The sequence below is a fragment of the Spea bombifrons genome, chromosome 3, assembly GCF_027358695.1.
Source record: "Spea bombifrons isolate aSpeBom1 chromosome 3, aSpeBom1.2.pri, whole genome shotgun sequence".
NCBI classification, from domain to species: Eukaryota; Metazoa; Chordata; class Amphibia; order Anura; family Pelobatidae; genus Spea; species Spea bombifrons.
Window position 1 is genome coordinate 24,185,350 of NC_071089.1, and position 14,590 is coordinate 24,199,939.

Consider the following 14,590-nt stretch of genomic DNA (forward strand, 5'->3'; position numbering starts at 1 on the left):
AACATGTCCTGAATAAGCATGTTTCCCAAGGCAAAATCTACATTTTTTTTCTTCTTCTCTAAGCTTGTTACCAAAATCTAACAATTTATGTCCAAACTACTGGCACTCAAAGGTTAAACACGTTGGACTTAAGGTGGCATTTAACCACATCTGCAATTTAGCTCTGCGGAGTCTTGGATTATGGCTCGTATCTGGTTTCCACCTGCCGAGGACCCCATACTGCTCTTGAACCGAGGAGAAAACTGCATATTTGGGAACTTCTCCAACCTTTCCATTCTATATTAATCATATATTGTAGTAAAAGTAGCATAGTCTCATCTATCGTACCGTTCCATGTAATAGAGCTTGATTGGCAGGACATCAGATGCTTCGCTTGGTGCAGTTCGATAAGTTAAGATAAAGTCATTGTAATGTTTTGCCGTTATTGAACCGTTTGTATTAAAGTTCATTTCAGGAGACGGGTATTCTAGCGCTGCTGTTGTCTTGATGTTGCAATACAGAGGCGTATGGGCACTAGTCCTACCGCTATAAAATACTTAGGGAATTATTTATGATCTTTGTCTTGCTTTCTTCATCGACCAATTTATTTTAAGAAGGAAGGGGGCAAAGAGCAAGGACGGTTATGGTGTTGTTGTTTCCTTTTTACATCTCTGCTATTGTAGAAGCATATGCAGCGCTCATAGAAACAGTATTTAAAGGCAGATAACAACTGTCTGCCTTTTTTGCTGATGTAAGGTCTTTGGTCTGGTCCCATAGTCAGGATAGTGTTATATGTATCCTATGCACATTCAAATGTACTCACTGTATTCGCCTCCACCGCTTCTGCTGGGAGACTGATACATTTATCGACTACTCTCTCGGTAAAGTAGAACTTCTTCACATTACCTCTAAGACTCTGACCCTCTAGTTTTAAACTATGTTCTCTTGTCAGCAACTTGGTGAACTTAAGCTTGATATGTCCCTTTTGTCACCGGTCTGTATAACTGTATAATATATATTGGGAGTCCACCTTATGTCACGACAGCATTATTATTATTATTTCTTATGAAGCTGTAAGGAGAAGGATACTGGTGTAACTGGGCCAAACCCCTCTGTCTTCAGTGTTACGTTCCCCACTTTTATTACGTGCTGCAGGGCGCTGACAGCCCATGAGGTTGCGATCGCGGCATTTAGGGGTTAATTCCCGTTTTGTACGGGGCTCTGCTGCAACAGCAAAAACGAGCCCCCACAAGCCCTTTGATGATTCCTGTAGGCATGGAAGCCTACAGCAGTCATCAAAGACTCCCCTCCCTGCAATGGCTGGTCCATAGACCAGCAATTGAGTCCCAGCTGCCAGAGGCAGCTTCAGGGACAGGGGAGAGGGTTCTTTGGTCTCCACATGAGTGTGGAGAGCAGCCCCAACACCCCCTTGCTGCCTGATCGCTCCATGAGAGCGACAGTGCAGCGTTAACCCCTTCAATGCTACAATTGTGACACATTCGTGGCATTGCAGGGGTTAACATTTGTCCCCACCTACTCTCTACGCTATACAAACTCCTACTGGCTCACCGTACCCCTAGGAAGCCGTACTTTCTCAGCTTGTGGGAAAGGGATCTGAACCTGTCGTTTGAACCCGTGGACTGGGATAGGATGATATTACTCGCCCTTAGAGGGGTCACTAGTAGTAGGTTGCAGGAGTCGGCATATAAGCTCCTCACCAGGTGGTATCGGGTACCCGCTGAGCTCCATCGCTTCCTTCCACAGGTTTCCCCCCTGTGTTGGAGGTGTGGATCTGCTGAGGGGTCCTACATGCACTTATGGTGGTCTTGCCCCCTGGTGCAACCCCTGTGGGCGGCTGTGGCCGCGGTGAAACGGGCGGTTGATGACCCTTCCTTCCAGGCCTCCCCGGAGGCAATGCTTCTACACCACGGCTCCTCTAGCCTGGGCTCCTACAAGAGGTCGCTCACGATTCACTTCATTACCGCCGCCAGGGCTACCATCCCCTGTTTTTGGCGTCGGGCTGTGCCCCCGCCTGTCTCGGTGTGGCTGAGGAAGGTTAATTTCATATGCCAGATGGAGGATCTGGTCATGACCTCCAGGGGCTTCGGGTATAGAAATGGTTTGAAGTGGTTGCCGTGGCGGGAGTTCTTGGCCTCCCCCTCCTTTCAGACCGTCCTGGGTAGTTTTGTTGCAGCTCCCCCTGCTCTAGATTGAGATTGCCTGTGGTTTTATATACTTGCGCTTTGTCTTTGCTCCTGACGCTCAGCGCTATTGCGGCACCATTATCTCTGTATGCTCCTGGAGACGGCACCTCACCCACCCACCCATCCATTTATTCGCGTGCGGTACTGTTATGTTATTATTATTTTCTTTTGTTACTTTTTGCCTTTTCGCCGTTTATCTCACCAACTTTCCGCTGCGAGATCGTCTGCTGTCAATCCCTGTGACATTGTATCTCTGATATTTTGCACATTGTATCTCTATACACGGTATTTTGTTCTCTGTCACCTCTGCCGTTTATTTGCCATCTTGTGTGCCTTTGAGAACTGGCATTCCCCAGTGTGACACTTGCCCGATGTGTACGATTTTGTACGATTTTGTCTTGCTGCCTGCTGTACTGTGTTCACAGTGATGTCTTGCTGCCTGATGTACTATGTTTCTTACTTTGTGCACTGTTACCTTTTTTCAATAAACGGTGAATTGAAAAAAAAAAAACATTTGTCCCCACAAGCTTGTGGGGACTAAATATCAATCAATGCTGTGCTCCAATGGAAAATCAGCATCGAAAGAGTTTAAAAAAAAAAAAAAAAAGAAAAAACACAGCACTGACCTGAAAGTCCAGGGTGCTTCCAGGCCAAATGCTGTGAGTTTAGTAAGTGGGCTGATGATGATCAGATCACTCCTGACCAAGTGTTAGTTTAAAAAAATCCTGGCTCCTAACTTTTTTACCTGGCGCCTAGATTCACAACAAATTTGTCAAGCCCTGCATTAGTGTAAGTGTGCTGGGCCATATGTCATCGGATGACCCGTTTCCGTGCACATGCTGATTTTCAGGAGGCTGATAAAGCTTGGGTGCCCCCACCATAAGTCTTGCAATGAGGGCCTGGCTTTTCTGTTCTACTAGCGAAGGGAGAGAAGCTGGTATGGTAATGCTGGTTGTGCCACATAAAGCTTAATCCTCTGCTTACACGAGGTGGGCGCTTAATACTGCAAACAAAGCAGAAGGTGTATTTAGTTTTAACATTAAATCGGCCATAGACAATACTGACAATAGCATTAAGAAAAAGCAAACCGAAGAAGAGGGTTCTGCTCTTGCAAGCTTACAATCTATTCTAAACGATAAATTCTTCATGTGCTCATCTGAGAGTGATCTGTCTCTTTACTTTTCTCCCCCAGAAATCAAGTTGGATAGGTGGGGACTGCGAGCCGTTAACTGGCTTCACGTGGCGAGGAGGATGTGAGCGAGAAACCACAGGCATACAGATCTGGAGTGAAGTGTTTGTTATTGACAAACCTGATGGATCCAAGGTAAAGAGAAGGTGAAAAAGACCACACATCTTAGACTTCGGGGGCATTGGAGTCCTATCATTCCAAGTGTACAGCTAGCACCATATGATGGACATCTCTGCCACCTTGGTGGTGGTCAATGACCAATATATATATTTAATTGCCTGTACATGGTATGAACAGACTGCATTTCTCTAGCAGCTGACTATCTGGAACTCCAAATACACTCCAGGCTCACTGGATGACTTAGTTGCCCAATATTACTCTTTCCTGGTGTCCACAGGGGCCAGATTTTTATTTCCAAATGTTCTGTTATTTTTCTCGTGAATTGAGATGGCAGCATGACTGTTGCAAGTAGTTATGAGGAAACCGCATCTTTTGAAAGAGGTGGAGAAGCTAACCAATAGAAATGTATTTGTGTGTTTGACCCACTTCTATCGGCGGACCCACGGCTGCCATAACTTATCTGCCTTTCTCCTTTAAAAAAAAAAAAAAAAAAAAGTACTGTGACCTTCAGCTGGCAACCTTCAGGGTCGCATCAAGGGCACTTGGCTTAAATATCAGAAAGCTGTAGAGCTGCCAGAAGTTGGCTTTGCGCAAGACTGCCACGTTGTGGACAGCATGGTAACCAATCCATGAATTTCACGAGATGTACACGATGCTTCCGTGCCCTTTCATTGCCTTAACCATGTCATTTTAAAAGGGGTAAACTTCATTTGGTGAATCCTTGTGATGATTGTAACAACAAGACTTTGGACAGCGAGCATATCTTCCATTATGTTTATTCATGATGCCTGAACTGTGTTCTTAGGATAAAAACAAATATCTACACACAACTAAAAGGGCCTCTTTTAATTGTCCAAACACAATAGATACCCAATGCAGGTTATATAGTGAACTCCGGACCCTTTTTCTGTCCGTACACTAGACCAGTGCGGACTATTTATTGTCTCGTGGCTTTTCCTCCTGCCGCTTATTACAGTTAACTGCTGCCTCTTTATTTCTTTACCTGCGGCAGTGATTATTTTATAAAATGATTATACTTCTTGTGAACATAAAGCCTCAAGGTAAATTAACAAGGAGATAGCTTGTGATAATTGCCTGTTTAATTAAAGAGTGTTTGGAAAATTACTTACAAAAAACATTACTTTCTTTTTACCTGTAGATTTTAAGTTGTGCCGTTGACCCCAATTCGGCATACAAAATCTGCTGGTCTTTACTCCCCATACCATATCCTAAAGCATAAACAGAAACTTAGTTTGATGAACACCTGTTCTGCACATGTTCTGTGGAATTGACACCATAACTATATCCTCGCTTAGGCTCTGTAACGATCTGCTTCTGGCTTTCTGCAGGTTGCCGTCATCCTCATGGACACTCAGGGAGCCTTTGATAGCCAGTCGACAATCAAAGACTGCGCGACCGTGTTCGCTTTGAGCACGATGACCAGCTCCGTTCAGGTTAGTTATAGCAGACAACGCTTAGCATCTGTCTGCTGGAGCAAAACCTTATTTATGGTTATGTTTTGCTTCAGTCCATTATTTAATATTCTTTGTTTGGCTTATAGGTTTATAATTTATCCCAGAACGTTCAAGAGGATGATCTCCAGCATTTGCAGGTAAGCAGCATGTCCTCGTGGAATTGCAGGCCTTACTTGTGCACACCATTATCGTGGATTTCTCCTCCGATTATAAGTTTGTCTGTTTTTTTTAACATTTTATTATGAATTGGACTTTTATAAAAAGTTTTTGATGTTTCAATAGACTGTAGCATGAATCCATAACCAAAATTAACAAAAAAAAGGTACATAACAAGAGAGCGAGTTCAATAGTGCTCACCAATGCCCGTAGCACAGGATCTTCCTCTAACTGCTGCTATGCGTGAGATTCTGAAGAGACTCTCCAAAAAAGAAATTTTAAAAGATGGGGGAGAGAAGGGGTGGCAGGAGTGAAGTGGTGAAAAAGGGACAGGAAAAGACAGGAAGAGGAACAGATATAACTTTATAGTTATATATAGTTATACACTATCCTGCCTCTGCTGACTTCTGGTGCATTTGTTGATTGGAGGTAGTGCAGATGTGGCAATATAATAGCAAAGCAATTTTAGATGGATTGCATTTTTCAGTGTTTTTAATAAAATAAATAATTGGCACACATCTCACCTCTATACCTCATAGTAGTGTTTTTGGGTGTGTTTTTTCTTTCTTTTATTGCTATAATGGGAACCATATTATGAAAGGTTGATATTGGGATGACTTTAGCAAAAGAAAATATCTGAGAGGTATTAGAAAAACACTTCTATAAGGTGTCCTTTGTTAATAGCAGTTGTTTTAAATGACTTTGGTTCTAAATCAAAGGACGCTATAAATATTAAATGCAGCGCCTGTCACTTTGCTTTGAAGTTATATCTGGTTGCGGCGGATCTCGCTTGGCTTCATGTTGAGAGATTTGCATCGTCTAATCTCTTGAGTGCTGCTAATTGTTTGCTTTTCATAGCTTTTTACAGAGTACGGACGTCTTGCAATGGAGGAAATTTACAAAAAGCCCTTTCAGGTAAAGCATAGAATCCAAATGATTGGAAATGTTTTTAATACCTTGACTGTCGCAGGACACTCGATCTTCTAGAACAAGCGCCGATGCATTTTGAAGTGATGTTTGTAGCCCGAGCAGGTTGATTACATAGATCTTAGAAACAAGAATGTGTGATAGCTCTACGATACAAATCTTCATACTCCATCTCTTCCCTTGAAATAGTCTAATCAGGTATTTAATTCCTACCACCTGCCCTTTTGGGGGATCTTTTTTGCACCATATTAAAACCTATTCTATTAAAATGAAAGCAGCTACTTTTTTCCCTTTCTTTCTATAGTCTGCATTTTTTTTGCTGATAAACGCATGCATTTATGTATGACATCAGTAGCAGTGGTGCTTCAACCTATCCTCTCTCATTACTAATTTAAAGCGGTGAGAGGCAGATTAGTTTCCAGTGATCTTATTCCAGCTTAACTGACACTGTGTTGGCTTTTGTTTTTCTTTATAGACACTCATGTTTTTAATTAGAGATTGGAGCTATCCCTATGAACATCCCTACGGGTTGGAAGGTGGCAAAAAGTTCCTGGAGAAGAGGCTACAGGTAAAGTCATGGTATAGGTCATAGATTAGGCAATATTCGTTTCTCTAGCTGAATATGGTCTACTAATAAAATGCCACAAGCCAAGCATTGTCAAGTCAGTAATATACCATTCTGCCTCGATTCACTACCCATCGAGTGAACCGCTAATGGCAAGTGAACATTGAGTAGCAACTAGTAGGATCAACCCGTGCACGGGTGGAAATAGGAGTGATGGCCGTGCACGGGTGGAAATAGGAGTGATGGCCGTGCACGGGTGGAAATAGGAGTGATGGCCGTGCACGGGTGGAAATAGGAGTGATGGCCGTGCACGGGTGGAAATAGGAGTGATGGCCTGGTACTGGCCAAGTACACTTGTAGCTGCCATACGAGTTTATGGTAACGCATGTTTAAATTTCCATAGCTGCGCTTGATAATATGTCTGAGATGAAACACAGATTTAAGTACTCTTGCCCAAAACATTCTATATAAATCCTCGCTGTTTTGTGCCTCTGTGTAAAACTAAAAACATGAAGACTGGAGATGACACCCACTTTTCTAAAAACCATGGGCTCATGCTTGTATCGCTCGTTCTACGTTTTGTGAAATGATGCAGATTCACCGCAGGGTCTTCAACATTCAAATTATTTATCGAACAGGTGAAACAGAACCAGCATGAAGAACTGCAGAATGTCAGGAAGCATATACACTCGTGTTTTACAAATATCGGCTGTTTCCTCTTGCCACATCCTGGTCTTAAAGTTGCCACCAACCCATACTTTGATGGGCGATTAGCTGGTGAGTGTTCTGTTTAATGTCCCGTAACACATTATAGAGTTTACCCTTTCAGGTGACTTGGTGAAATCTGACTGCTGTCTGTTACCCCAAAAGAAAGCACTACCGGAGTTTGTGTTATTGTTAGGCCCTTTCCCAACACAACGTCAATTGTTAAATAGTCCTCCTGTTGAGCATGTTGTTTATTAGGACAATAACATGTTTGTGTTTGAAATTGATATGTTTTTTCCAATATTTGTTCTTATAGAATGCATCCAGCAGCTAATTGTTTTTTTTTCTACTTCATCAATTTGATTAGAAATGTGTTTTCTTAAACAGACATAGATGATGAATTCAAAAATGAACTACAAAAACTGGTCCCGTTACTGCTAGCCCCAGAGAACCTGGTCGAAAAAGAAATAAGCGGCTCCAAGGTGAATTGTCGAAGTCTGCTGGAGTATTTTAAGGTAAGGTGTTCTGCGTCGCAGTAGGCTTCCCGGACATTAATTAGGTCAGACGAATGTTCAGCGTTGCCATTATCTAGAGGTGCATTGCAGCTGGATTTTGTCCTGTTATTTATAGTTATTTGTGTCTGTATGGATGCCAACTTGGGCTGCTCCTCACTTCATATTTCCCTGTGGACAATCATGTGTTACTGTGTTCCCTGCACGTGTTCCTTATTGCCTATTTCATGGGGTCTGTTCGCTAATGGGAGATTTTCAGTGAGAAGGGGATGGGATGAGGGGGGGGCACCAGAGGAGTAGTCCGCACAGGCCGCCAGAACACTTAAGGTCGGCTCTGGATCCACGTTTAGTGTCTGCTCTGGAAAGCTGCTCCTCTATAACAAGAAGACAAGAGGGAAGAACTTAACTGCCATACATACTTCTCACTTGTGTTTGTAATTCGGTCAAAGCTGCTTTTTATGTGACATATGATTCAGCCCATTGATTGCTCGTTACAGGGCTGCCCATATCATTAAAGAAGAATTTCGTACAGTATAGAGTAATCCTAATGTCCTTAATCATTTACTAGGCTTACATCAAAATCTATCAAGGAGAAGAGTTGCCCCATCCTAAATCCATGCTCCAGGTATTTACCGACATAGTTATCCTTTTATAAAGCATTGCTATCGGAATAACTAAAAATGGTTACTTTTCAATTCTTTAAATTCTTATTGATTTCTAGGCGACAGCAGAAGCAAACAACTTGGCGGCTGTGGCTGGAGCAAAAGACTTGTACAGCAAAAGCATGGAGCAGGTATGTTTCTTCTTAGCCATATACCATACTGTGAGCTAACACCGATTTGCACCGGAGATTTAGAAACATTTGTATGGATGCCATACTTAGCCTTAATGTCACCAAAATGAAAGGTGTTTTGTCGAATTGTCTGTTTTTTTTTGGGGGGGGGTTAATAGTTGGTAAATGAATAGTTGTTTTTTTTCTTTATTTTTAAATAACCAAGCAAGTTCTTTCACATTTATGAAGCTTCCAATGACTGCGGAATTGCGCACATTTTTGTATCTCTTTCTTTAGCTTTGTGGAGGTGATAAGCCATACATCGCACCCTCAGACCTTGAAAAGAAACACTTGGATGTGAAAGAAGGCTGTATAAAGCAGTTCCGCTCGGTGAAGAAGATGGGAGGAGAGGAGTTCTGCCGACGGTATCAGGACCAGTTGGAGGCCGAGATAGATGAAACCTATGCAAACTTCATGAAGCACAACGATGGCAAAAATATCTTCTACGCTGCCCGTACCCCCGCCACGCTGTTTGCTGTAATGTTCGCAATGTACATTATCTCAGGGCTGACTGGTTTCATTGGGCTGAACTCTATAGCAACCATTTGCAACTTGGTCATGGGATTAGCATTACTGTCTTTCTGCACCTGGGCCTATGTGAAGTACTCTGGAGAGTTTCGAGAATTGGGAACGTTAATAGATCAGATCGCAGAGATAATATGGGAACAGGTTAGTAACGCTCCTTTTCTGTTTTGTTTTTTCTTTAACGTGCAGTTTCTTCACTCTCAAAATTTAAGGCTGTGTGGTTAGTCGTCTCCTCTTCAGTTTGTTGCGTTGGTTATTCTATAAAAAGATTTTAAAAGGGCAACTTGGTGTTATTGCATAAACTCTGATAAAAATGGGTTCCTCCTCACATGGATCAACTGGTAGGTATTTGGGAGATGCTGAAATTCCTTTCTGTCCATATTTTCTGACAACATGTGGCATGATTGGGAAGTGTCTGTTTAAGAAGATGTGCTGAATTCAGTGCATTAAATATTGGGTGTTCAACATACATTTTATGTGCGCTAGAAGGTAAAATGACTTCTGTGTAGGAATATAGACGTTTTTCTGTTTTCTTTCTGTAATGGTTTGGCATATCGGAATCATGATTTTGGCCATCGTGGTCTTTAAGTGAAAGCCGTGTTTAGTAACCTGGAAGTCTATAGGTAAGATGAAACGTTTAAACCCACGCAGTTCACCCAGCATTTGGAATGGCCAACCCCGGCCTCCTGCAAGAAGAGCTGATGAAGCGTAATGCACGGTTAAAACGGTGAAGTGAATTTATAGAAATCTCTCTAATACCAAATCTGCTTTTCCGGGCATCAATGAGGCAAAGTGTACTTCATCCACTTTCTGCTCTGTAGAGCTCCCATTGAAATTGGCTGAAGGCGACATTTGGATGGTAACGTTACTGAACGTGCATCTAGATATTTCGGTAGGCTGCCAGGGGGAGCAGTTGGAGCCAATACAAAATGGACTCCAATATACATTATTATTTTTTAACTCGGGATCAGACTCTCTCATTAATCATAACATCCAGGAGGGGGATTTGTTATGCATAATCTGTACCATGTCTGATCCATGTAGTCTTCTCCAGAACCAACAAATCCCCTTTCGTTAGATAAAACCTCTGATTTATTACTACAACCAATGCGGCTGCTCAGAGCCTTTTACCAAGATTAGGGTATCGTTTTTTTGTCTGCAGTATTTAAGTCACTCTTGATCATTTTCTACATTTACGTGTGTGATCTGCAGTCCTATTGTAGCATAAGTTTATTTTTTATAAGCAGTGCTTTTTATGGTAATACTGGCTGCATTCCAATTGATACAAAGCGTTCCATTACATTTGAGAAATCCTATAAATTACCGTATTTGCTCGATTATAAGGTCTGACAATGAGACTAAGATCCAGATCCCCCGCAGTGATGCAGAGTGGCATATAGGGGTATAAGGCAATTCTGGAGGCAGAGTGGCACATAGGGGGTCAAAATGCACATCATGGGGCACAGTGGCACATAGAGGGTCAAAAGGCATATCATGGGGCACAGTGCTATATAGAGGGTTAAAAGGCATATCATGGGGCACAGTGGCATATAGAGGGTTAAAAGGCATATCATGGGGCACAGTGGCATATAGAGGGTTAAAAGGCATATCATGGGGCACAGTGGCATATACGGGGTTAAAGGCATTTCTGGGGCAGAGTGGCAAGCCTGGGGGCAGAGGTGCCTAACTGGGGGGGCAGGTTGAAAGGAAATAAAATATTTTTCATCATATTTATCATAGCTTTTATTAAAAAAAATTGTTCACATAGTTTACATGAATTAACATTTACTGGTAAAACTCTTTTCCTATAGGGTCGTCTTATATTTAGGCTTTTTCTTTTTTTCATAAATTAATATTCAGATTTTGGGGGGTCGTCTTATCAGTCATCTTATAATCGAACAGATACGGTAATTATGGGCCTTTAGTGGCAGTGGTTTTTTTTTTGGTTTTTTTTTATTATTCAGTTTCTCTGTTAGGAAAACTTTTTGCACAAAGAGGCCTGATAAAAATTTTTACAGATATCAGGGTTCATAGACTATATTCCATGAGAAAATGTACGGTCTTGGTTTTATCTCCAGTGTTGACATTGCGGTTTGTAAATTTCCAGTAAATTAATCTATTTCTAGTTGTAGAATCCATCCCCTGCCATATGTTTTGTCCATATGTGTTAAACACGACCACAAAGGTATTGGGACAACTGACCATTATACCAACAGGGACTTTTATGACATTGAATTCTACATACATGGACATTAGTTGGTTTCCACAAGATTTCTGTGGGAATCTTTGCCCATTCAGCCAGTAGAGCATTTGTTGATGTTGGATGAGGAGGACTGGCTCACGATCTCCATTCCAGTTCATCCCAAAGGTGTTTGATGGGTTTGAGGTTAGGGCTGTGTGCAGACCAGTCCAGTTCTTCCACACCAAACTCACCCAACCTTGTCTTTATGGATCTTGGTTTGTGAACTGGGGCACAGTCATGCTGGAATACAAGAGGGCTTTCTCCAGACTGTTCCCACGAAGTTAGAAGCAAACATTTTGTCTGAAACAGCTTTATATGCTGTAGAATTAAGTTTTCCCTTCACTGAAAGTAAGGGGCCCAACCCATGAAAATCAGCCGTAGACCAGTATCCCTCCTCCACCAAGCTTTACTGTTGGCACAATGCATTCAGGCAAGCAACTCCTGGCATCTGCCAAACAGAAGCACGATTCGTCACACCACTTGATCCGACGCTTGGCATTGTACTTGGTGATGTGAGGCTTGCATGCACCTGCACGGCCATGGAAATCCATTCCATGAAGCGCCTGGTGCACAGTTTTTGTGCTGAAACAAATGCCAATGAAAATTTGGAACTGTTCAGCTATGGAATCAGCAGAGCATTGGCGACTTTTACGTACCATGTTCCTCAGCACTCTGTGACCCCACTCTGTGAGTTGCTGCTGTTTCTAAGCTTTCCAGTAATACCACTTACAGATGACCATGGAATATCTAGCAGGGATGAAATTTCATGAACTTATAGCAAACGTGGCATCCTATCACAGTACCACGCTTGAACTCATCGAGCTCTTCAGAATGACCTGTCCCCCCCCACAAACGTTTGTAAATGCAGACTAGGTACTTGATTTTATATACCTGAGACAGTGGGTCAGATTGAAACACCTGTTAAATAATTAAGAGGTGTCCCTATACTTTTGTCCATGTATTGTATATAGTATTGAATTTGCTGATTTTGGTGTCTGGTTCTCAAAACTCATTCATTGCAATTGCAAGAAACTTGGGTATAGCCACTGCCTATATAAACACCCGTAATCATTCCTCTTCCCAGAATTGTATTTAATCTCATATTCTTTCTCCCTATTTTGCTGCACAGAGGAATCCCAGGAAGGTGAGGTTTCCAGAAATAACATAACCTCTCTGACATAGCGTTTTCTTTGTGACACCTTGTACCTAACAAACCACTCCATGTTCTAGGTGATTTCCAAACTCTATGGAGCTTGTAAACGTCGGCTGCCTCGCCGGGCTGTCCCTTCAACGCAGAAACGCAGAATGTCGTCAAACAATAACAAGAAGAAAAAATAAAGCAGTATTTTTACCTTTGGTTTTCCCTTAAGTGGCTGTTTATAAAACTAGGCTGACATATTTGAACTGCACATCCGGTCCTTACAGTACATTCAATCCCTTCTGTAATAAGGGTGGAAAAAAAGTGGAAATGTCATTTCATTCATTCACCTTTTTTTGTTTACTCCATGTTCATTTATTAATCTGCTCACTTTGGGCCCCTTTCATGACTACTTTTCCTGTTTCTTTTGCATGTTTCCATCCTTCAGCTGCTGAAGCCAATGAGCGACACCTTGATGGAGGATAACATAAGGCAAACGGTGACAAACTCCATCAAGGCCGGTCTTACAGAGCAAGTGAGTCAAGCTGCCCGGCAAAAGACAGACTGACAGTTCATCTCTCCAGCCGCAGCCTTTCCTGCCCCACGGCTTGTTTGTATAACGAGAACTCTGTAGAAATACATTGAAAACACACACAAATAAACCAAAGTTTACAATTATAACTGTAGATGTAGTATAACCTGACTTGTCCAAGTGCTGCCACTGGTATTTTATTCCCCCCCCCCAACAAGGATAAGCTACCCTATAAGCTTGCTGTAAGACTGTCAAGGAAAGCTCATAGCCCTCTTGTGCCAGAACAACTTGACTCTAGCACGAAGAGGTTGCATTACTGCTCACATGTGCCATTTTTGTTTTCTTTTCTGTAATCACCTTCATAAAACTTTTAGTGACATGTTTTCCAACACTAAATCAAATGATCTCCTTTTAATAGAATGATTTTTTATATATATATATTTAATATTGGTATCCAAATAGCATCTACGATAGCGGACAATGAAATCTAGCTGTTGGGTACTAAGAAATCTACAGGCTGATTCACTGCCTTTTTGTTTCTTTGTTACACGTTCCCATTCCTCGTACAATCTGCCGAGGTTTTCATGAAAGTATATAATGGCCTTTTTAATCCATGAACCTGCCATACCGTAGGTGCGTATCAGTGGGGGCTGATATATATACATTTCTTTTCTGTTAAGCCTTTATGTACATACAATATGCCGTTAATTTTATTGGGGCGGGGGGGGTCAGGAGGAGGGTGCCAGTCCATCCAGAAGCAAAGCCTACAGCTATTAGCAGCTCAGATCATCTGTACAGCATTAGTTATTTTCTATACAAGATCAGATAGGGCATGTATATGACATATAAATAATATAAATACCACTTTTGTAAGACGTTTTTGTAGTCCATGCCAAATCCTGGTTCTGTGGTAGGCTAAGTGTGAAATCCCTGCGCAGGGGGTGTTTGTGGCTCATGTAAATGTGTGAATGCTTAAACCAGTCTGAAGTTTTGATATATTTGTGATATTTACCTGCCTTGAACACTGCTGTCTCACCCCGGTGGGTGGAAAAAGAAACAATGAGCATTTTTGTTGTGAATCTTTGTCCTGTTAAAAAAACAAACAAAAAAAAAATGGTTTCCTGTAATTTATTTTCAGTATAATTAAAATCTGTTGTATATATGACACAAGCCGTGGTGTTTTTCTTCTTCATCTTCAATCTCTGCTGCATTTTGATGAAGATTTTGTGCCTGGAACACTGCATCCACTTTTTTTTGACTCCACAGTAAATTGTGTATTTATCATATCCCTCGGGCTTTTTAGCTGAACGCACTAATAAATAGATGAATCTGAGTGCCTCGGCCATCTCGTCAACCTGCAGCGGAGAACTTACAGGATGGTGCACAGCCAAGGTCCACCCGTAGCATGCACATGGGGTACAATAAGGCAGTTTTAAAAAATGGCTTTGTGCATTATAAGTTTTATTCTCGTCGTACTCCCTCTCCTCCT

The 14,590-nt window shown here is 41.9% G+C and overlaps 1 protein-coding gene across 2 annotated transcripts in view; it reads left to right on the top strand.

Moving 5' to 3' along the window:
• The window catches only part of ATL2 (atlastin GTPase 2), a 32,830-nt gene extending 18,559 nt beyond the window's left edge, over positions 1-14,271 (top strand). The window contains exons 3-14 of one of the 2 annotated variants that reach the window (XM_053460627.1): positions 3,376-3,507; positions 4,842-4,946; positions 5,054-5,104; positions 5,982-6,038; positions 6,526-6,618; positions 7,254-7,392; positions 7,708-7,835; positions 8,401-8,457; positions 8,554-8,625; positions 8,902-9,333; positions 12,561-12,575; positions 12,662-13,010. In XM_053460627.1, the coding sequence (XP_053316602.1) occupies positions 3,376-3,507; positions 4,842-4,946; positions 5,054-5,104; positions 5,982-6,038; positions 6,526-6,618; positions 7,254-7,392; positions 7,708-7,835; positions 8,401-8,457; positions 8,554-8,625; positions 8,902-9,333; positions 12,561-12,575; positions 12,662-12,769 (1,389 nt within the window). In that variant the 3' untranslated portion in view covers positions 12,770-13,010. The other variant, XM_053460628.1, reaches the window with a different exon arrangement.
• Positions 14,272-14,590: the final 319 nt, after the last annotated feature.